The sequence below is a fragment of the Chroicocephalus ridibundus genome, chromosome 2, assembly GCF_963924245.1.
Source record: "Chroicocephalus ridibundus chromosome 2, bChrRid1.1, whole genome shotgun sequence".
Classification (NCBI taxonomy): domain Eukaryota; kingdom Metazoa; phylum Chordata; class Aves; order Charadriiformes; family Laridae; genus Chroicocephalus; species Chroicocephalus ridibundus.
In genome coordinates this window covers 132,892,438-132,916,306 of record NC_086285.1, presented here as the reverse complement: position 1 = coordinate 132,916,306, position 23,869 = coordinate 132,892,438, and the positions used below count along the sequence as shown (strand labels likewise).

The 23,869-nt window shown below is 41.8% G+C and overlaps 1 protein-coding gene across 1 annotated transcript in view; it reads left to right on the top strand.

The window, feature by feature from the left end:
• The window catches only part of SLCO5A1 (solute carrier organic anion transporter family member 5A1), an 84,922-nt gene that overhangs the window by 22,840 nt on the left and 38,213 nt on the right, over positions 1 to 23,869 (top strand). Inside the window, exons 2-3 of the mRNA XM_063327033.1 lie at positions 11,369 to 11,501; positions 19,016 to 19,242. Of these exons, the coding sequence (XP_063183103.1) occupies positions 11,369 to 11,501; positions 19,016 to 19,242 (360 nt within the window). The remainder of the gene's footprint in view (positions 1 to 11,368; positions 11,502 to 19,015; positions 19,243 to 23,869) is intronic.

The following is a 23,869-nucleotide window of genomic DNA, read 5'->3' as shown; positions in this document are numbered from 1 at the left end:
CTGAAAATCATATATTTATGTGTGCCGTTACCTGGTTTGTGCACAATAACCAGTAAAGCCCAGATCTGTTGACAGTAGGTGTTTAAGGTACATAGACTTTGCTAAGGAACTGGTACTTATTCCTGGTTCTTCCCATGGTACGTGATGGCATACTCTAAAATCTGGTCCTGTGCCTGACGAATTTCAGCAGGCTCTTCCCCTGCTTTTCTTCCAAGAAAAACATTCTCCCAGCAAAAAGAAACGAGAGGACCTGAACGATATATTCCTGCCTGCTTATCCTGTTACTCTGCCTGAACGTGATATAAAACTAGGACAGATCCAAATATTCTGAAATACTCCTCTGGGTTGGGTTCTGCTGTTGTTGTAGCTATGGACCTGGGCTTTGTCACTGCAATTTTAAATTCCCAGGATTTGAAAATACTTCAGTCCCTTTCTTTCATTTGATTATTCTTGATCTACCTGGTGAGGTCTGCTTGCAGGCCAAATTTCAGCTTTCACTGCTTGATTTTTTTTAGTTATGATAACCTAAAGAAAAGGGGATGAGATGCAAAGGGGATGAGGCCCAGTTTAATTAGAAGTAATACTAGAGAAATCAAAATTAGTTTTAAGAAGTTGAGACCAACAAAGTCCGTAAGCACGTGCCTGGGGATAGTCCCCAATGAAAATTAAATGTGTGTGTGCGCCTTCAACTGCCAAACCATTAAAGAAAACAAAGCCAAGCAATTAATAGGCAGAGATGAGATATTCCCATTTGACATGACTTAACGGAAGGAATGACTATGAGTCAAGAGGCTGCTTCAGTATCTCTTAAAGACAAGCAACATCTTCAGTGTCCTCTCAGTCGGAACATCACCGAGTAGTAGGGCAGAAGTGCCAAATCCTGCCTGCCTCGTGAGAGTAGCCCCACTAACTTGTAGGATCCTACTAGCGCAAGTGATGAATTCACTACTGTGGATTTAGCTTTCAGTGTTTGAATGACAATGGAATTATCTAACCTGTTATTTCTTGGATTTGGGATGTTAAAGGCTTTTAAAATAATTTGGAGTAGTAAATTGCTTAGGATTTAGGTTAGTGGTTATATACAGTAGATCATTTTCTGTATGGACATGAACATTACATTTATGATGTTTCATTGAAGGTGACTTTGGGATGCCCACAGATCAAGAATTCAGAAGGAGCCAAGGAGTCACTCAGTGAGTATTTACATGAAGAGCCAATGTCTCTGCCTAGTTCATATTAGCTAAAGGTATCCACAAAAGAAAACACCTTTAAGAAACATGCTCTTTTGAAAAGTTGTGGTTTGGGAACTCACAGCTAGTGACCTTCTTGCGATAGGTTAAGTTGTCTTATGTTTATAATACAACATACTGAGAGAGACTTGAAAAACGGGAAGGTAACATGTGGAGCTTTTTTTGAGAACAGATTTCCAGAAAATAACAGCCCAGAGCAAAGTTTTGCCTTTCAGTGCATCGTTGGGCTTTCTCACTGCGTTCGGCACAACTAGTGTGTGCATCTGTCTGAGAGCCACATTTCAATAACAGCACATTTCCGAATCAAATTTCCCTATGTGTGGAAAAACACCTCGGAGGTTTAAGAAAGACAGTTTTCATTGCTTTCGTACTCATGCATTTAAGTAGTTATTGACACTTATGTTTTTAAAAAACATTTCCTCAGGGGACCAATGCCTCTTAGTCCGTGGAAAGACTGTCAGAGCGTTTTGTTTTCAGTTCAGGTTCTGATCATACAAGTATAGACAAGCTTATCTTTGGTCACGCAAACCATTCGCATCAGTGGGGACTTTCCATATGCTTCAAGTTAGAGATAGCTGTGTGTGCTTTTGGAATACCGTCACCAGAAGGTTCTTGCCTTCAAATTGGTTTAAGAGCCGATAAGGCTGATAAAGCCTGATTTGCTTAATTATCTGATCTAAGAATTTCCTCATGCATGTTGTCTAAATTCAGTTAACCACACTGATATAGAAACTGCATTCAGAAATTGCAGCTGTTTTCACTGAACTCTTACAGCTGATGTGTCTTTTTCATATTTACTTGCTAACCACAAGTCATGCTTGGTAATATTATCAGCAAATGTTTATTTATAGGTGAATATAAAGAGAGGAAAGACAGATTTTGAAGAAAAAAAAGAAGTAATATTTGTGTTTCCAAATGAAACAGTTGTCTCTAAAGAATGGGACAGTCTCTAGTTGCCTGTTGGGTTTCTACTTCCACAGTTCTCAGGTTTTAGGAATAAGGAAGTAAAGATTCTATTTTAAGTACAGGAGTAGTTTTTCTTGGGGCAATCTTTTCTTAAGCCAAGTATCTCTAAGGCTGAAATGATGTGTTACAAGTGCAAGCCTTTATTCTTTGTTTTCAAAATGAAAACATTTTCAGTGTTTTCAGATTTTGGATTGGATGCACACACCTGTTGATAGCGTCACCTAGAGACAAGTTATGAGACCTGTGAAATTTTGATTTAAGTTGAATTGTTTTGTAGTCGCTGTGGCTCCACAGCATAGCAAGTGACTGGGAGCAGCAGTGCAGTGAGAGCATATATGAGAAGTACACTTTGGGATAGGCAGCCTATTTTAGCTTGTTTTGTTTGGGCTTATTTTCCTGTTGGTTTTTTTTTTTTTTTTTTTTTTGGTGATGTTAGAATTGTATCCTGTGAAAATTATTATAGTTTTTTAGAATATGACCACAAATGGAGAATACAAAGCATAAAGCAGCTTCTTTAAGCCAGGGAATATCTGTTTTGATATAAATCATATCTTAGTAATAAATCTGTAAGAGAAAAATAAAAAATGTAATGCTTTTCGTCTGGCATTGGCAAGTCACTGGACATATTTGTACTTAATTTAACTTTCAGCATTTTGTAATGGAGTGGTAAGCTGGACCATTTGTTTTAGTTTGCATGGTAGGCATGTAAAATTATGCTTTAGTTATGCTTCTCTAAAAATTTGTCTCCCGCATCTGTGGAATCTGCTTGTGAAAATAGTGACAAATATATTCTATACAAAGATCAAGGGAGGGTACTGCAGTAGTTTTGTTGCTCTATTTATTGTTTTGAGCGGAGCACTGGATCTGAGAGACTTTTAAAGTCATGGTAATGCTAATAGATTTTGAAAGGAAATGATTTAAAGGTTTGATCTGTACATTGTTATCTAAACTGCAATAATGCTCAAAGCATTGTTTTTTCCTGAGCAAATAACCACATTAAAGAAAAAATCCTAAAGCATGTATAGATAGGCTTGTCTGTGTGTTCATGAAGAAAAGAAGGAAGTGAACTGATTTCCTGACTTAAAAGCTTTTGAGAAGTATGCCTGGCCTCTGCTCATAACTCCTCTCAGTTTTGTGCCCTCAGGCTCCAAAGAGTGGTTAAAACTTACCGTTTTTTGGGTAGCTTCTGTGTGGGTGAATTAGACGGATGAGGTAAATACACCTTTATGAATGGGACCAATGTTCCTTTGAAAGCTGCTTTATGCTTGTCCCTTGGTACCCCATCGGGGGGCTGGGACGTGAGAGGAACAGGGGAGAGTTGAGACATGTTCCCCATTGGAACCTCTGCCTGTCAGCTTTGTTCTGCGGGGAAATAAAAACCTGCTTCTCTACCCTAGAGAAATATCCTGCTGCTTAGTCTCCAGTGACAGCGTAGCTCAACTTTCCAGGGAAATGTGCTGCAGTAGGACTAGAGAGGATGCTGTGGTACCAGAGCATGGTGATGCTTCTTTTGCTTGCAAAATCCCAGATAGTAACCTCTGTGACTATCTTTGGGGTTTTTTTTTTTTTTTTCCCTATAGCCCCCTAAATTTCCTGACGCATAGAGACACAGTCAGGATTATATAAAGTTCATCTTGCCATTTCTGGTAAAGCTCACTCCTCAGGTCGTAGACAATTAACTTATAAACATGAGGCTTTTCTTGCAAATTCACGAGTGTTTTCTTTTTTTGTTGTTTTTATTCTCCTTTGTGCTGTTCTGTCATGATGAGTGTTGTTAAGCAGGTGGGACACTGAGTTACTGCTTTGGTGAAGTAAATTATACACCTGGACTTTCTACACTACTGCATGACTATGAGGGATTAAATTTATCTTTTGTATCTCTGTTTCCCAATCGATACCCTCATGCTAATGACAGTTAAGTTTTTGGAGTAAAAATTTGAAGTCTACAGATATAAAAGGATTATACATCTTTTATACGGCTCTTTTATGGCTCTATGTCACTAAAAAGTATCATCCAAAGTCTAGCAAAACTGCCATACTATTCTGACAGGAAAAAACATGCATATGTATGTGTGTATGTGTGTGTGTGTGTATATATATAAACCTCCAGAATGCACGCTGTAGCTTTTGCAGGATATTGCAAATTCTAAACTTTCATTGAAAATAGAATAAAGTTCAAATTCTGCTTGCCTTACACATGTATGAAATGAACAGTTGTACTACGGTGACGTGCTGCCAAGATTTGAACAATGGGGTGTTTCAGAAATGTTCCTCCTCATCCAGTGATAAACTCTGTGTGGTGGCATGTGTGTGCACACAGAGATGAGAGGCACTGAGCAATATATGCCTTTGTTTTTACTTTTTAAACCAAAGTGGCTTTTTTAGAACCCAGAAACCAGGCAGCCTGTTGTCACCCACTAGTGTTGTGTACTTTCTGTTCATCTAGGCACAATATGATGCCTGCGACTTTAATTGGTACTAACTTTACTAATATAAAAAGGCACAGTCAGAGGGTTAACAACGTATGCATTTGAGGATGCCAGAGGGACATGTGTTACATGTTCTCGTATGCACAATGTATTGAAGTTGTTGCTTGATGTGATTAGAGGAGGAAAAGGACATTCAAAGTATTTTTATGACCTCTGTCTCAGTATATTTTTATAGTGTGAGTAGATTAAAAAAAATAAATCTTTGGCAATGAAGTTATTTCATGCATGTGATGTGAACACAGGGATTTTCAGACCCGCAGAGGATTCAGTACATCTTATTGTAGTCATAGAGACTTTGCTGCAATAGGCTCTACCTAAAGCTTTCTTTTGAAGAAAAATCTCCTATGAATAGAAGTAATAGACAATATTATCATTTTGTCAAATGTGTAAAAATGGCAGCATTCATTGCAACATGTCCCAGAATAAACTTTTCAGTGAAGAATGACATTGCTTGTTCTTATTTTGCCTTGGTAGGTAAATTCCATGTGTAATTCAATTACTGTTGCTTTGATTCTCTCTCTCTCCCATCCAACATCTTGGCTCTGATGGATGTTTGTGACTAAGCCTGGCTACCCATAGCCAGCTGCAGTTTCAAAACTAGACAGCCTTGCTGGTATGGTATCATGCCTGAGATAATATGCCATGCTGAGGGCATACTCAGTGAGGCAGAGAAGCTCCTCAGGTACCAAACTTCAAAAGAATTAAAAGAACCGTGTCTGGATATCATGGGGGCAAATGGGCATTCGACTAACTGTGTCTAAACCAGGACAATTTTACTTGTCTACAGTCTAGGTCAGAGGTGGAACTATGATTTGAAAGCCCAGGTTTGGGAGAGCTGGGAAAGGCTATCCCTCATCACTGAAGAGAAGCTGTACCCAGAGGAAGAGGTATAGAATCATAGAATGGTTCAGGTTAGAAGGGACCTTAAAGATCATCTAGTTCCAACCCCCCTGCCATGGGCAGGGACACCTCCCTGCTCAAAGGGTTGCTCAAACCTCTGCTCAAACCAGGTTGCTCAAAGCCCCCTCCAGCCTGGCCTTGACCACCTCCAGGGATGGGGCAGCCACAGCTTCTCCGGGCAACCTGTTCCAGTGCCTCACCACCCTCACAGGAAAGAATTTCTTACTAATATCTATTCTAAATCTCCCCTCTTTCGGTTTAAAACTGTTACCCCTCGTTCTATCACTCCATTCCCTGATAATGCAAACTCCTCCCCACAAGGCTGAGTTCTTCAGGGAAGAGGGAAACTTGAAAGAATCTGCAAGGTCTTTGGCCTTTGAAATTGTCTTAAATACCATGTAATTTTAGTAGACTAACCTGTGCTTTGGTTTGAAGCCTTAAGATCCTACATCCCAGCAGCAGCAAGCTACGACAGCCTTCTGGGGAAAAACTTTTGCAAGATCCAGTCTGAGCTGGTTGTGTTGAATGCCATGAGTAGTTCTCAGATGGCTCTAATTCCGCTAGGGGTGGGTGACCTACATATGCACTTTCCTAGAGAGACCCACATTTCAAGAGGAGTGTACTCAGTGACTTGCCAGCGCTGAAGATGCATGGCTAATGCAGTAACTGAGGGGTACAATTTTTCATTTCAGTGAAAACCAATCAGAAGAAAATGAGATGAATGTTGTAACTTGTAACCTGTATGTCTATATTAACAATAGTTTCCTAATTTTGTCTTTTGAAGTTGATTTATTGTTTGGAGTAGAGCTATAACTTGTAGAATATACCTCATCTCTATTTTATCATGGGAAAGGAGAAGTTACTATTATTTTGTAGCCTAGTTTTTTATAACTTAAGAAATTTGAAAGCAACTTGCAAATCAAAGCACCATTCAGGGTTATGGCTAGGAGGTTAAAAGACAAATCCTGGATTTCCTTAAGGGCAATTTAGAAAAATCATCTGGATACCATATGACCTACTCCAGCATGTTCCCTGATAAAAATGTTTGTTACTTCTGTTGATGAAACTTCTTGGCTGTTGAATCAGTGCAACTCCCCAGATCAAAGTCCCAGATTATGGCCCAAAGAGGGAGGACCAAAAAGAACTAGCTGAAATGCCGGGTTAAATTTCCAGTTTAGTATCCTTTCCATATCATCCAGTAATCTTGGTGGCCTGTTTGGGAATCAGGAACCTCTTTGTTCCTGGATGTTGGGGTGCATAGCTGTGAGGGCTGTGACCAGATTTTCAAGGGTCCAGGAGCCTGGAGCAGCTTGCCAAGGTGACTTGCCTTGGAGATTGCTTTCCCTTCACCTCCACAGCAAGGTTTGAAGGTTTGGGGCAGATTTTTTTCAAGTACCTCATTTTGAATTCCAAAATCTTTTACTTGCCATGCTATATCTTTAGTCCTATTTAGAAGTCCAAATCAGTTTATTGCACTTGCTGTCTGGTTTCTGATAGTGGCCATTACTAGGTGCTGAGGAAGATGCTACAAAGTGTCTTGAAATGGCAATTGTGGAACTCTTCTGCTCACAGGTTACCTTCTGCCCTGGACCAGGCACATGGGGGCTTTCTGTTTTCTGAAAGATCCATAAGTTACATGTTGTCTGTAAATTATATTAAAAAAAAAAAACAAATCCAAACTTGAAGCCTGAACAGCCTACAATAATTTAAAAATACTTTTGAAATGGTGAACAGCATTCCCTCCTCTAGTGGAGCAGTGTACAGTGTTATTTTTATCTTTGCTGTACAGTATTTCTGCTTATGAAGAAAACCCTCTGAAGTTACCAGGTGTACAAAGTACACTGCCTGGGTAGTGCTTCTAAGCCTAAGCAGTTGCTGCATTTTGCCTGTTTCAGTGGTGGAACTGAAGCTGAATAAATGCAGCATAAGTATTTTTTTCTGAATACTGAAATGAATGGATTAGGTCACTCTTTTACTTCCTTTGTGTTTCCTCCGTAAACTTTTAGAGATCTGAGTTTGCTGTAGTTGTTTGAATCAATTTTCTAAGAAAACATTTGTAGAACAAAATTTATTATGGTGGATGGAAGTTGCTTTTTTCCCCCCCCTCCTTATGATGTGGATTTTGCAAATAAGAGTTACTGTGGGGTTTATCTAACCACTTACTGCTAAGGAGCAGTGTTGCAATGTCTGATGGAGCATTTTAGGCATACAGAGAACTGTTTACAGTCAATCCAGAAGGGAACATGGCTGGAATAAATTTAAATAGTGAACACGGTTCTGGAAACCATTATGCAAAAAGGACTTTAGCAAATCTAATTATTTGAAATTGCAGTTTCATAAAACCTGAAAATGTGTTTAAGAAAGAGTAACTTAAAAGTGATAAATCTGTTTAATCAATTTGTAGTCTGGACGCATTTTTTACTATAGACAGTTTGCATTTTGTGGTAACTTCTGTGATTTTTTTTCTCCTGCAATATAGCTCTCAGGTAGCAGCCCATTTTTGCTCATGAGAATGTTCTTCTTTCTCTTATTTCAAAACATAAGATGAAAATGTATACGCTATTTTGGTTTAATCAGGCAGATTTAGTGATTTCTTTTTGCTTGTTTTGTCTCTGAGATGTAATTAACTATAACTGGTAATGCAGAAGCCCAAGCTCAAAGAACTCAGTTACACTTCCCCAGTTGCTGCAGTCCAGGATGCAGCTGGTCTGATTGAGGATGGGACCAAACGGGATGGAGTCTGCATACTGCCATGGAGAGTGGCTGGTCCAGAGAGACCATGTGGAGACAGATTTTGCGGTGAAGATGATGTTTTCAGAGAATTAGATAATCAGTTGTTTTTTCATGTGCTACGTGGTGGATCTGCAGCAGCTGAGCGAGTGGTGGTGTGCTGCTGGAGCTTGGGTTTGGCCCTACCAGACATGTGAGTGGACAGCAGAGACCATCCCTTACCACCCCTCTTGCCTTTTGTGCTTACAGCCAGACAGTACGGGAAGCAGGGCAGAAGCATCTTGAAAGGGATGAGTGCTGCAGGATGCATTAAGGAAGGAAAGAGATTGAGCAGGGGAACAGAACAGAACAGAACAGAATAGACTATTTCAGTTGGAAGGGAACTACAGTGATCATCTAGTCCAGCTGCCTGACCAATTCAGAGCTGAATAAAAGTTAAAGCATGTTATTTAGGGCATTATCCAAATGCCTTTTTAACACTGACAGGCTTGGGGCATTGACCACCTCTCTAGGAAGCCTGTTCCAGTGTTTGACCACCCTCTTGGTAAAGAAATGCTTCCTAACGTCCAGTCTGAACCTCCTTTGGCACAGCTTTGAACCATTCCCATGTGTCCTATCACTGGATCCCAGGGAGAAGAGCTCAGCACCTCCCTCTCCACCTCCCCTCCTCAGGAAGCTGTAGAGAGCCATGAGGTCGCCCCTCAGCCTCCTTTTCTCCACACTAGACAAGCCCAAAGTCCTCAGCCGCTCCTCACAGAACATGCCTTCCAGCCCTTCCACCAGCTTTGTTGCCCTCCTCTGGGCACATTCAAGGACCTTCACATCCTTCTTAAATTGTGGGGCTCAGAAGGGCACACAGTATTTAAGGTGAAGCTGCACTAACACTGAACACAGAAGGATAATCACCTCTTTTGACCAGCTGGTTATACTGTGTTTGATGCCCCCCAGGATGCAGATTGCCCTCTTGGCTACCAGAGCACGCTGTTGACTCCTATTGAGCCTGTTGTCAACTAGCACCCCCAGATCCCTTTCTTCAGTGCTGCTCTCCAGCCACTCCTCTCCCAGTTTATACTTGTACCTGGCATTACTCTGTCCTAGACGTAGAATCGTCATTTTGACTTGTTAAATTTCATCCCATTAATCATTGTTCAATGCTCCAATCTATCTGATCCCTCTGCAGGGCTTCCTGTCCCTCAAGAGAGTCAACGGCACCTCTCAGTTTGGTATCATCAGCAAACTTGTAATGGTGCATTCAACTTCTGCATCCAGATCGTTGATAAATATAGTAAAGAGAACTGGCCCCAGAATTGAACCCTGAGGAACACAGCTGGTGACTGGTCGCTAGCCAGATGTGGCCCCATTCACTACAACCCTTTGAGCTCTACACTTCAGCCAGTTCTTCACCAGTGCACCGTGAACCCATTCATCCCATAGTTGGACAACTTGTCCAGAAGGATGCTGTGAGGAACCTTACTAAAATCCAGAAAAAGCCTTACTAAAATCCAGAAAAATGACATCCACCACCTTCCCTTCATCCACTAGGCATGTGACCTTATCATAGGAGGATATCAAATTAGTTAAACAGCACTTTCCTTTTGTGAATCCATGCTGACTGTGCCTGTTGATTGCATTAGTCTTTAAATGCCTTTCAGCGGTACCCAGTATAATCTTCTCCATAATTTTTCCAGGAACTGAGGTTAGACTAACAGGTCTGTAGTTCCCTGGGTCTTCCCTCACGCCTTTTTTGTGGATTGGAATAACATTGGCTAGGTTCCATTCAGCAGGGACCTCCCCAGATTCCCAAGACCTTTGGTAGATGATCGAGAGGGGTCCTGCCATAAGATCTGCTAGCTCTTTCAGTACTCTGGGATGAATCCTATCAGGCTCCATGGACTTGTGAACATTCAGCTGATACAGCTGGTCCCTTACAAGAGAACAATCCTTGGAAGATGGCTATTGTCTTGATGTTGTGGTCAAGATAGTATGGCTCTTGTAAAAGGTGTCTGAATTTAAGGTTGTGATAACTGACCTTGGCTTAGTTCAGAAGTTGATTTGTGATTTGCAAAAGTAGAAAAGGAAAGGAGTCGAATTGTCGTGACTTAAAGGCAAGGGTACCTTTCAAAACCTGGAAAGAGCAGGATTCCTGAATCTCAGCACTCATTTCTTGTCAGCAAACAGACCAGATGTTTCTGTCTGCTCTTGCTGGTGTCTCACAACTATGCCTCTACTGGGAGAGGCAGAAAGGTTTCCTGTGTCCTAGGTCCCATTGCAGCTTGTCCCCATGCTAAGATGTAGTCTTTCCTTGCCTCTGTCTCTCCCTTGCTCCTGACAGCACTGGCAGGCAAGCCAAAGGGGAGCTGCGGTGTTTTCTCACACGTGCCCTGGTGTGGATGGCTGAAGGACCAGGACTGGAGACAGGACTCTGACGAGTACCTTGTAGAAGACACAGCAGATAGGAGCCTTCTATTGGTATCTCCTACTCTGTTATTCCGACTTATAAGGATTTTGCTCTCATCCAATGTTCAGACCGTGATGATGTTGTAAAATGTGTGTCTGTGTGGTTGCACATGAGAAACGTATTTTCATTTTATTTGCTTTTTAAATTAGGAAATCTCTTAAAATAGCATTAAGATTTTAATTTAAAAGATCAAGTGTTCTGAATACGGCAGGAGTCTTGCAGGAAATATGGTACATTTGGTCTGCTGGTATCAGAATCTAAACCAGGGGCAAGTCCATGGCTACTCTGATAAAAACATAATTCTGTCAATCTACGAAATAGGAATATTTCATTTCTTGACCTCGATAATTCTTTTAAAGCCAGTATTAGTCCGATGGTAACTAAGTTGGAATGTTGTACTTTGTTCTTTGGTGTCTTACACAATTATTTGGTGTCTTACACAAAAGAGCTCTGAAGGTTTTAGGGTACAAAACTCCCTGCTTTAAAAAGCATCTTTTACTTTTGGGTTTTACATGTAAATAACTAATGAAACATTCATTTTATTGATGTACGACTCTGACTTTTTATTTCCTCAGCCATCATGTACGTAATGGGAGCGCTCGGCCCTGCAGCTGGATACTTGCTAGGAGGACTTCTTATTGGTTTCTATGTTGATCCTAGGACAACTGTTTATATTGATCAGAGTGATCCCCGATTCATTGGAAACTGGTAAGCATCAAGCATTTTTCAAAACTACTTTCTAAATTGTGGGTGGGGAATTGAGACAGGTTGGGAAATCCTATCTCTTGAGGGCTTGTTTAAGGTTGTAGAAGGAGGCCAAGGAAGAGGAGGTTTCTGTCGACTACACACTAGCCTCTGACAGAGAGGGAACGCTTGCCACAGAAGCAAATGGGCACATTGCATGGAAAACCTTCTGCTTTTGGCTGCTCCAGGACAGTCTTTGACTATGGTGGGTGTTGACTAACAGTGCTCGGCACAGCGATGGCAGGACAGAATATCCGTGTTGCAGGAGGCCATCGAGGATCACTCTGTTGCCCAGGGCTGAGCCCCTCTGGCGGGAAGGTGGATTAATCCCTTCTTTGGTTTTCCAGAGCAGGCAGCATGAAACGCTGACTCTGCTGCCCAGATGAGAAATGGTAGACTGTGTTTACCCTGGTCGAGGAGAAGAAGGTAGGATGGGGTTAGAATGGCCTTCCTAGTGTTGTTTCTCAGGGTGATGGCTTGTGTTTAGGCAGCAGATGATGTAAACCATCATATTAGTCTCTAGTAAATAGTAGGCTTTCAGCAGTGCTGAGATGTAACAGCCATAATTGTTAGCTGATGTCTTTGGGCAGCCTTTGATATATGGGCTTCTTGGAAATGTCTCTTTGAGGAAGCAGGTCTTGAGGAGGCTCTAACGGGCTTTTCTCAGATAATTCATAAATCTGCCTTGAAATTTTTGTGCAAGCCCAGAAAAGACTTAAGTTCATTATCCCAGGAGGAGACCTGTACTTTCGATGTGTAGGGTGCAGTGTCAGTTCTCGTGCACTGGATTTGTTTTTGTCACTGTGCCATCGCAGTCAGATCGTATCCGTTTCTGTTTATCCTGCAGTGATCTCTCCTGACAGCTTGATGTGAAAAATTCCCTCTTTGGAGTGTTCTTAAGCCTTTGAAGATTTATCGCTGCTTTATTTGTCTTACTTAGTGCAAGAGCACTGCTGCACAGGACTGTCTAGCTGAATTTTCAGTGAGAGAAAGGCAAACCTGAGTGCTCAGTTAACCTATGACCCTGGGATTAATGACTCTCTGTGCTTTCATGTATGTACTGACTTATCTCACAGAAAAGATTTGTCATGTGAATGTGCTGCAGCGTTAAAAACATGCTTTGGCTATTCTTGAATAAACGATTAGAAATCAAAGCAAAATATTATACATTCTTTGTAAAACTCTTATGTTTCATGTGTTTTTAAGGACATGTCAGAACTGGTAGTCAGCATCTGCTCAGTACTTCTCAACAGAAATCATAAACTGGCCCATAAATATATTTAATAATTGGAATCAGTGGGGCTGTATGAGTGCGGGGTAAGCTTTACTTGTGACTTTATCTATAGTGCAGCCACTGATGTAGCTGCCTTATAGCGTGGGCATATCTGTGTTTTAACTTAAACAGCTCGGCTGAAGGTTAAATAACCAAAGCAGCACGGACACATCAGTTTGCTGCTTCTTGGGCTGTTTGCACCAAGCTCTGTTCTAGAGCAGATGGGCAGCCACTACTGCTCGTTTAAAGCTAACTTGGATACATGTGCATTGCTGACATAGGCAAATGCATCAGAGATCAGGCAAAAAAATGCCTGTCCTTGCTCATGGATTACAAGTTTAACTGTCCTCCCTCAAAAGAGTGAGTGGCAGGGATGGGTGCCCAGTGCCAGGGGGGGATCCCTGGCATCCTACAGGAATGCTGTAACCACTGAGCTCCATGGCAAGAGTTGTGAGAAGTCACCTCTTACAACCATTTCTGTTGGGCAGGCTTTTAGAACATCTACTGCACCTTGCAAGCAAAATAGGGAAAAGAGCCTAGTTTGGGCATTTGGAAGATTTTATGTCACATTGCTAAATGCTTTTTATGTATCATCTCCAATGTTTAATGTCACCTGAAGAAAGTATCTTGGTGTTACTTTGTGTGTCAACAGAAGTGATGCAAATACGATTGAAGCAAGGGCAGGAAATCAGCTATCATAGGATCTCAGCAGGCGAGTCATATTCTAGCCAGCATAGAAAAGTAAAAGTCATTTGGTTTCCTTTCTCCATCATGTTGATTAAATCTGTAGCGACTGGCTTTCCCTGAAGGGTGTTCCAGGCCCTTGTATTACTTTTTCTTTTTTGGCTCTTTCAATTTTTTGTCTCTTTAATGTCTAAGAAGTGTCCCCGGCTACGAAATCTCTGGTAATTTGTTTCATAATCTGTGGTGGCCTCTCATAAAAGTTCGGTGGTGTTCATAGCATCTGCACCTCATTCTCTTTTCTCTTTCTGAAGCTTTGTCTACCCATTAAAGTGAAGACTCTGACGGTATGAGGATTGGTCCTGCATCCCTTGCTGCTCACTGGCTGCCCAGTTGCAGAGGGCTCTGAAAGTGTAGACTTTCATTCCACTGAAGTCTATTTTCTGGGACTGTGACATTTTCTCCTTGGAGGGAAGTGCCACATAGCCAAGATTATTTTTATTTGTGTAATCTAACAATTTGAAATATAAGAGCAGTCTAGCACTTTAGCTGACACACTTTTTAAAAGTAGGTTGCAGTTGAGAGGAGTTAATGGGCAGTCGTATTTGAGATTTCTCAGCCTCGTCTCCTTTGAAGTGACTTTGATTCTCATCTTTCTTTTATTAGCGCTGTAAGGTTTCTAACATAACTTATTGCAGGGACCCAGTGGAAAAATTCTGTTATTAAAGGAGGTAGTGATTACAGACAAAACAGTAAATACAACAACAGTGATATAAAAAATTACAAAAATTACAGTAAAGCCTATTTTTTCACTTAAGCTGTTCCTTTCTAAGATGTATACTGCATATAGGCAGGAAAGGTAAGTGAGTTTATCTTTTGTGAAACCTGATAAAAAAAGTAAGTAGTTATTTCTCAGGGATGTTTCTGATCTGATTTTTCCTTGAGTTTCACAGAACTCGTGTTTGTGCTCCTGGGTTTTGCACACCTGGGCTTTCTGTAGGTGCTCTGGGCTACATTGCAGCACAGCTGTCGATGCCAGCCCATCAAATGTTTAAAACTGTTTTTTATTCAACTGTGATAACTGTAGGGATATCTGTTAGAAATCATCCATCATGTTGTTGTCTTTGAGAACTGTTAATCTGCTGTATAGGGATCTCATTAGTTGTGGAGTAGCCCTTGGCGGTCTGTCAGGTGCTTTGAATCAAATTTTCTTTTGCTGACACTTTTTTGAGTGTTTGCCTATTTCTGAATCTGTTTAATACTTGGATCTTCCCATATAGTCTTTCATTGGCATTCCACACAAGAAGTTTAAAGGAATTCCTCCAGCGCTGTCTGGTCCTTCCTTAGCTTTAATTGCTTTTATTTGAGGTCCTAAGGCCTGTTTAGATGCCTTTGAGGTATTCTGCTGCATATTTTCTTTGACAGACAGAAAATCAAGGGTGTTTTAATTAATACAGATCCTGTTCTGACCTCTCATTTCCCATCGTAGGTGTCCTTATTATTTTTGATATTGTCTTTTGCCTGTTTTCCAATTCTTTGATATTTCTCCAGGAAGATGTGAAGCATAGATGGTGCAGATAATTGCATCCAGTGCTGCATTTGTGACATCTCCAGCACTCGGTGTGCTACCGTAATGGTCCCTTTGGATTTGAATTTCATCTCGTGCTACATCACAGGCCCCCCCGTCTCCTTCACTGTTTCCTGCTGAGTGGGTGGTTTCAGATTTCTGTGTATTATTGCCACTGATGGTTTCTTTGATCACTGCCTTTGCAGCTTCTGCCTTTGAGATCCTGTAAGGGATGTTACTACATTTTTATACAGTCTACCGATTTATTCCCTGTCTGATAGCGCTGACTAATCCTCCTAAAAGTCTGCTTTCTAATCCATGTACGTTATCAGCTAAAATGAATGAATAGAGGATTTTCTGTTTGCGTAATATCAAAACTAGTCAAAACTTTCAGTCTCTTAGATTTGCCTCCCAAAAGCTTCCTGTACAATCTTTCTAACAAAAATGGTGGTAGACATGGCTGCTTGTTGCGTGTTTGCCTTTGCATAATCATTTACCACACAAACCATTACACATGCCTATGAATTTGCCTTCATTTAAAAATACAGTTTGCAATATTTTTGCATTACAAATATGAGGCCAAATGTTTTTGTTTCTTGTGCAAGTAATCCTGTCTACTCAATGTATGTTTAAAGTTTGAACAACTATATAATTAGTAGCTTCCTGTTGTAGCTACTGATGTAAAAGGTAAAAATTATTCTTGTATTGGGTTTGCATGGCAAGGTTTTGGTAGTGGGGGGGCCTATAGGTGTGTTTCCTGTGAGAAGTTGCTAGAAGCTTCCCCTGTGTCCAATAGAGCCAATGCCAGCCGGCTCCAAGATAGACCCACCACTGGCCAAGGCTGAGGCCATCAGTGACAGTGGTGACGCCTCTGTCAGAACATATTTAAGAAGCTGAAAAAAACCCCAACTGCGCAACACCAGCAGTAGTCGGGAGAGAGAGAGGAGTGAGAATGTATGAGAGAATCAACTCTGCAGACACCAGCGTTGGTAAAGAAGGAGGGGGAGGAGGTGCTCCAGGTGCTGGAACAGAGATTCCTCTGCAGCCCATGGAGGATGCCATGCCGGAGCAGGTGAATGCGCCTGAAGGAGGCAGTGACCCTGTGGAGGGCCCACGCTGGAGCAGGCTCCTAGCAGGACTTGTGGCCCTGTGGAGAGAGGAGCTCACACTGGAGCAAGTTTGTTGGCAGGACCTATGAGCCATGGGGGACCTGCGCTGGAGCAATCTGTTCCTGAATGTCCGCACCCCATGGAAAGGACCCACACTTGAGCAGTTTGTGAAGAACTGCAGCCCGTGGGAAGGACCTATGCTGGAGCAGTTTGTGGAGGACTGTCTCCTGTGGGAGGGACCCCATGCTGGAGCAGCAGAAGAGTGTGAGGAGTCCTCCCCATGATAAGGAAGGAGCATCAGAGACAACGTGTGATGAACTGACTGCAACCCCCATTCCCTGTTCCCCTATGCCGCTCAGTGGGAGGAGGTAGGGAAATTGGGAGTGAAGTTAAGCCCAGGGAGAAGGGAGGGGTGGGAAGAAGGTGTTTTAAGATTTGTTTTTTATTTTCTTATTTTTATTCTCTCTGATTTGATTGTCAATAAGTTAAATTCATTTTCCCCAAGTCGAGTCTAGCTTGCCCATGATGGTAATTGCTGAGTGATCTCCCTGTCCTAATCTTGCCCCATGAACCTTTTGTTATATTTTCTGTCCCCTGTCCAGTGAGGAGGGGAGTGATAGAGCAGCTGTGGTGGTCACCTGGTGTCCAGCCAGGACCAATCCCCCACAGTTCTGTAAATTGTGATTTGAAGGCAAAGAGCTTCAGTCTTTCATTGTCACAGGTTGATATTGCAGTAATGTGGTTGACTTCACTGAAAATTCCAAACACTAGTGTGGATTAGTGTGGTGGGTTGACCTTGGCTGGATGCTGGGTGCCCACCAAGGTTCTCTCGCGCTCCCCCTCCTCATCAGGACAGGGGGAGAAAATACAATGTAAAGCTTGTGGGTCGAGATAAGGATGGGGAGGTCACTCACCAATTACCATCATGGACAAAACAGACTTAACTTAGGGAAATTAATTTAATTTATTGCCAATTAATAACAGAGTAGGATAGTAAGAATTAAAAACAAAACTACAAACGCTTTCTGCCCCGTCCTCCCTCTTAAGGCTCAACTTCACTCCTGACTCTTTACTTCCTCCACCCTGAGTGGTGCTGGAGGATGGGGAATGGGGGCTGCAGTCAGTTCATAACACTTTGTCTCTGCTGCTCCTTCCTCCTCATGCTCTTCCCCTGCTCTAGTGTGGGGTCCCCCCCAGGGGAGACAGTCTTTCATTAACTGCTCTAGCATGTGTCCTTTCCATGCGGTGCAGTCCTTCAAGAACAGACCGCTCCAGCGTGGGTCCCCCATGGGTCACAGGTCCTGCTAGAAAACCTGCTCCTGTGTGGGCTTCTCTCCGCAGGCTTCCTGGCCGGAGCCTTCTCCAGCACAGGCTCTCCATGGGCTGCAGGGTGGATATCTGCTGCTCCGTGGGCTGCAGGGGAGTAACCTGCATTACCATGGTCTTATCCTGGGCCTGCAGGGGACTTTCTGCTCCAGCATCTGGAGCACCCCCTCCTCCTTCTTCTCTCACCTTGGTGTCTGGAAGGCTGCTTCTTTCACATTTTCTCACTCCTGTCACACAGCTGCTGTCCAACGTTTTTTAAGCTTTCTTAAATAAGTTACCACAGAGGTGCCACCAGCATCGCTGGTGGGCTTAGCTTTGGGTGGTGGTGGATCTGTTTTGGAGCTGGCAGGAGCTGGCTCTGCCCAACATAGTGGCAGCTTATGGTGTCTTCTCACAGAAGCACCCCTGCAGCCCCCACCCTGTTACCAAAACCTTGCCACATAAACCCAGTACAATTAGATTAGTATATAGTGAAAACTGCACTTTCAGTACACGGGAGGAACTCTAGGGGTGAATTCTGGGGTTGTCCTTCTTTATGGAAGCATCTATGTGAGTTTATCCATGTTTACCTGTAGTCTTTCATTGCAAGATGAACTTAGAGGAGAGATTATGTTATCTGATGCTCTACTATCAGCTTTCTGACTGCAGAAGGTTAACTCTAGAGTACTTTCTAGTAAGGCCCTTTTGACCATCTGTGTTGCTGTGGTGAAGTTCATTAAGCTGCTTAGCCTCAGGGAGGATAACAGTATGACTGTGATCTGAAGAACACTTTTCTGGCATCCCCTACATTGCCCCTTCTGCGGGTAAGTCCCTAGACATCCCGTGTGAGCCAAGGGATCATTGAAGGGTTGTTTATATCCCATTCTTATAAGACAGAGGGAGAGAAGAGGGAATTCTTTGTGAAGGGATGTTTCAGGTTGTGGTCACAGAGCAGAGCTGCAAAGTTTTAGGCATAAGCCCTGGCATGAACTGCAACACAGTTGTTTACAGTCAGGCTTAGGGAGCTCTTCATTGGGAAGGGAGAGAATCAGATGGTCAGGGCAGCGAGAGGTAGGCACTGGAACACAGAACAGATTTAGCCCTGATATATCCATCTAGACATTTTGTCTTCTCATGCCATGCATAACCTTTTTCATGTTCTCCAGAGGAATACTGTATTGCTTTACTGGGAATTATCCAAGAAAGGCAAAGTAAAAGTAAGTATCTACTTCTCAGCACTTGGTAATGAATAATTACCAAAAGTGAAAATTTACGGGAGCTCAAAGCTGACACTATTTCATAATATTTGTTGGGTTCTGGATAAATCTCTTTGCCAATAGACAAGCCAACAGAAACATCTTGTAATTGAGGGCTTTAGTGCAGGGAAGGCTCTCCCCCTCTCCAGTCCTTTACTCTTAATGTCAATGTTCTATATTGTGCAAATAGGTCTCTCCAGCCAGTACAGCCTGTAATAATCACTTTGGCTTTTTTTATTTTGTGTAATGTGTTGGCTTTCATTTCTGTTCCTGTCTCCTGGCATTAGGTGGAGTGGATTTCTCCTTTGTGCCATTGCAATGCTCCTTGTGATATTTCCCATGTTTACCTTTCCGAAAAAGCTCCCTCCTCGACATAAAAAAAAGAAAAAGAAAAAGAAGATGAACTCTGATGATGTTTCAAGTGATGATGAAGTCATGAAAGAGAAAACAAATAGCAAAATACAAGCAGACAGTGCAGTTCCTGCCTCTATGGGATTTGGAAAGAATGTTAAAGGTGAAGCTTGTTTTTAATTTTTAAATGTTTAAAATTTTGTACACAGGGTCATCTAGGATTTTATGAGTGTAATTAAAGGTAGAGTTTTGACATCTGGTATTTAATATTAGTTTTGCTATTGAGATTTTAATAGATGGTCATCCTCTAAAATTACAAAATGCGGTGATGAATGTTAAGACATCCATTTACTTAAATTGTTGAAGTGTTTAATGTGCACCTGTAACAAACAGGTAGCCTATTTCCTATAGTTATTGGACCTTTAATGTCAGACATATTTGTGCACCTTGCAGTTTCTAACTGTCACACTTTATTTAAGCTGTCCTTCATAGAATAAAGTGCTCTTCTAAAATACACGTGAAACAAGTAAAAAGAATCCTAGTATGTGGGTTCAATTACATTCATGCATTTGGGTAAGTTAATTGAGAAAGATTATTTGTTTCATATGCCTTTCCTAGCTATTTTGTACTGCAAGCTATTTATTTTCAGAAGGCTATGACAAATGAAACCTGTGCTAATTTTGAAACAAGAGGAGATCAAAAGATTGACAAGTAATAGAGATTTTTATTTTATTCAAGAAGCAAACCATTAATGTGAAATCTAACAGTAAGTAGTAATCATTGATAAAATGCCATGGGAAGAAGGGCAGTGTTGTTAAAACTTAATTAATGTGAACAAAGCATATACACGTGGAGTTGACAATATAGGCTTAACAGTGTGATAGTATTGCATAGTATAGGACAAGAAGGAAAGTGCCTTAATTCCGTTGTGTTGTCAATGCTGTTGTGTCCTCCTGGATTCCATGACACGAATTCTGGTCGTGCCATTTTGTGGTTGCCTGATGAATGCAACTGGACCAGGAGAAACCATGAAATGTCATTTGTACCATTAGATGTAATTCAAACTCAAAACTTCTAAGTGTTTGTTTGTTGACATGAACATTAGTATTACTTTTTCATTAGATATTAGTCCAGGATATAATGATTGGCAGATTTTTTAATGACACACATGATCACTCTTTTTATTGAGTGGACAAGGCTTAGAAAACCAGTGTGCTGGTTTTAGACTAAAACCAGTGTAATTTTAAATAATGTTTACCCACATGCATATTGATTTGCTCTACATTGCATTTACATCTGTACTCTTAGGGTACCTAAAAGTTACTGTTATTTTCTATGGAAGTAAAGAAAAAACAGAAGACTGGGATTTGCTTCTGGTGATTTTATTAGCTTACAAAACAGCATCTTAATCAAAGCACAGAGCAAGCAAGGTAAACCTGCAATATCGGATCTTTCAGAACCGTGTTCTCCCTTTGTTTGCAAAGTACCTAAGAAAGTGATGGAAAAGCAAGAAAAGCGTGTTGTCTACTTCCTTCTTTGAAGACTGTTCCCCATATTTGTGAGTCCCCGTACTTAGTGTTTTCTCCTAAATCCATAAAGTTAGCTGTGGGTTTTTTTGGCCTTAAAACCTACTGGCCTCTGATAAGCAAAAGTAGTTCAGGGATACTCCTGTCAAGGTTTTCTCACTAACTTAGGATAGTGGGAAAGGGGACTTCAGTCTTTGCTGGGCTTCTCCTTCGTCATTGTGGGCAATGAAACAGCAGAGGGACTGCTTCATCCTGTAGGCGTGCCTGGAAAAGGTACAGATGTTCAGACAAACTCTGTGTCTGGATGAGTTTGCTAATGATGGTTCTCTGTTTCTGTACAGAATCTCACCTTCCAGGTCATGTTATGTCACTACAGGCACAGCAGATACACAGAAAACAAGTATACTCTTAGGAGAATGTTTTCTAGTACTTTTTTTCACAGAAATTAAAATTACTGTATATCTCATTTTAGCATGTATTTTATAATATATACGTGCCTAAATGTGTACCATACCTTCTACAAAATCCTGTATTAATATATTAGCGGAGGCACCAAATTAGAGCTTCTCATAATCAAAACTTTTCATTTTCTCTAGAGGAGAAACTTCACCACGTGGAACAGTGAAAAGCAGCATTGTATTCCGCATGTCAGAAAGATACCAAGCGGGTTGAGATAGCGCAGAGAAAAGTATTTTGCTATAAGCTGATAATAGCTTTCCCATTAGGTGTCATTTACCCTAGCAAAGAGAGCCTGCAGCAGGAATGCACTATCATTTAATTATTTTTCAAGTTTAAGTGAGCTTTATGGAATGAGATCATGCCTCAAGCTTCTCCGTTGAGGTAATTTAGTTTATAATGGGAAAGAAAAAAGGATCACATGTGTCTAAGTCATTTAGCATTGCTTCTTCTGAGATGCAATGTACATTTTATGCTTCCCATTGAATTTTGGGGCTTCATCTTTTTATAGCACGATGGGCAGAAACTCCACTTAGGCAGTAGCTGGGAGACCGATGATTTAGTAGGTCATGTCTTCTGTTCTGTACTAATAAATATCAGTGATGTTGTAGTCTGCCATGACAGAGGTCAGTGCCATTAAATCTGTAAAATCTGTGCAGCTTTGGTAAGGAAAGTCTCATGGAAGAAGCTGCTTGTTTTGATCTTCTGATATGATGTTGTCTTACCTGGGAAGCCTGGCAAAATGATTCTTGTCCTGCTGTAACTCGTCGTGATTTAATTAGTTCTCTAGGTGATAAAGGAACTGAAAAGGTATGACAGGAGAGGGATGGGGTCTTGCAATTGCTACCAGTATAGCAAAACTGGCTCTGGCTGCAAACCTCCAACTTCAGTGACCTGAGCTTTATTTTGGCCCATGGTAGAGCTGGGATCAGATAAAAATGCAGTTACGCGCCTTTGCTTTTTCTCATGTTTCAAGACGCAAAGGCTTGGAATTCAGTCTTTTCCTATTTGTGTTGCAAGTAAACAAAGTAAGAGGGAGATTGCTTCTTATGCAGGTATCAAAAGTATTAAATAAAACATTAAATAGGTCATGGGAGGAAGAAAATTGGATGCAGTTTATTGGGAGAAATAGAGGTAGTGTAGATAACATAAGCTAGAGGAGATTTATCATGAAGAAGCCACAGTTCAATCCCATACATGCAGATAAATCATGAACCTGAGCAGACAAAACCACTGTTTTCATTTATTACGTGGATGTCCTTAGGGTTTTGTGCCGTGGAAATTGTATCTGCAGTCCCTTTTACTTACCACTATAATGAAACTTGCTGTGCAACTGGATAAAGGAGCAGTGTAAAGAAAACCGATGTATATATTACCTAAAATGTACTGATCTAATCTGAAGGGTGATAATTAATTGCTTGTATTTTGTAGTCTTTGGTTTTCTTTTCAATGTTTTGAGTTTTGTCCCTATGTGCAGTCCTTTCTTAAATGTGGAGTATTCCTGTCTGCCTTTTCACATCTACCAGCTGTCGCATGCCCTTTCCAGTCAGTCCCTGCCAGGGATGGAGGCAGGATAATAATGCTTGTCAGGGCATCAGCAAAGGTAAAAGAAGCTCCTGAGGGGCTCATGGCTGTAGGGTAAGACCACTGAAGTGCTCCCCCATCACAGGATCCGGACTGGAGTTTCAGCAGTACCTGAAGATCAGTTGGCAGGGATCGGAAGAGGAGGAGGAGGAGGAGGAGGCAGTGGTCTGTGTGCAGGGGCGCTTGGTGAGCACAGTAAATGTCAAAGAGTTCAGCAGACCGTGGGCTGGAGATCCTGCTATGCCACTGACCTTGAGCGAGTCGCTCCCCCCTCGCCCTTTCTGAGGCCATCTTGCAGAGCTCAAAATAGAAGAGATTGGCATGGCCCCATGCAGTGATGAGCAGTGCTAGCGGGAGCCTTGTGGAGCTGCTCTAAATCAAGTTAACAAAAGTAATAATCAGATCAAACTCGCTCCCAACCTCCCTACTCCTGATGGGGTATTAGGGGCTGTTCAATGGTCTGGCCACCACCTAAGTACTTAAGTCCAGTTTTGGGCGCCTCACCACAAAAAAGGTACTGGAGCGGGTCCAGAGGAGGGCAACAAAGCTGGTGAGGGGTCTGGAGAATAAGTCCTATGAGGAGCAGCTGAGGGAACTGGGGTTGTTCAGCCTGAAGAAAAGGAGGCTGAGGGGAGACCTTATCGCTCTCTACAGCTACCTGAAAGGAGGTTGTAGCCAGGTGGGGGTCGGTCTCTTTTCCCAGGTAACAGGCAATAGGACAAGAGCAAATGGCCTCAAGTTGGACCAGGGGAGGTTTAGACTGGATATTAGGACAAATTTTTACACTGAAAGGGTTATTAAACATTGGAACCAGCTGCCCAGGGCAATGGCTGAGTCACCATCCCTGGAGGTATTTAAAAGATGGGTAGATGTGGTGCTTAGGGACATGGTTTAGTGATGGTTTTTGTCGGAGTTAGGTTGGTGGTTGGACTAGATGATCTGAAAGGTCCCTTCCAACCTAGGCAATTCTATGATTCTATAATTCTATGTCCTGAAAATGCTTGAGGAATTGAGTTGAATGAGGTTTAAATGGTATGTGAGTAGATTGAAATGAAATGAAATACATGGCAAAATATTATTCTAGAATTTAGTGATTAGCTCCATGCAGAATATATTTGAAGTACTCGTGTGTGACTGAAAATGCTCATTTCCATTCTGATAAACAAACCAGAAATCCTGTCTCAAATCTTGACCCTGCCTTGTACTGCGCGAGAGCAGAAGCTG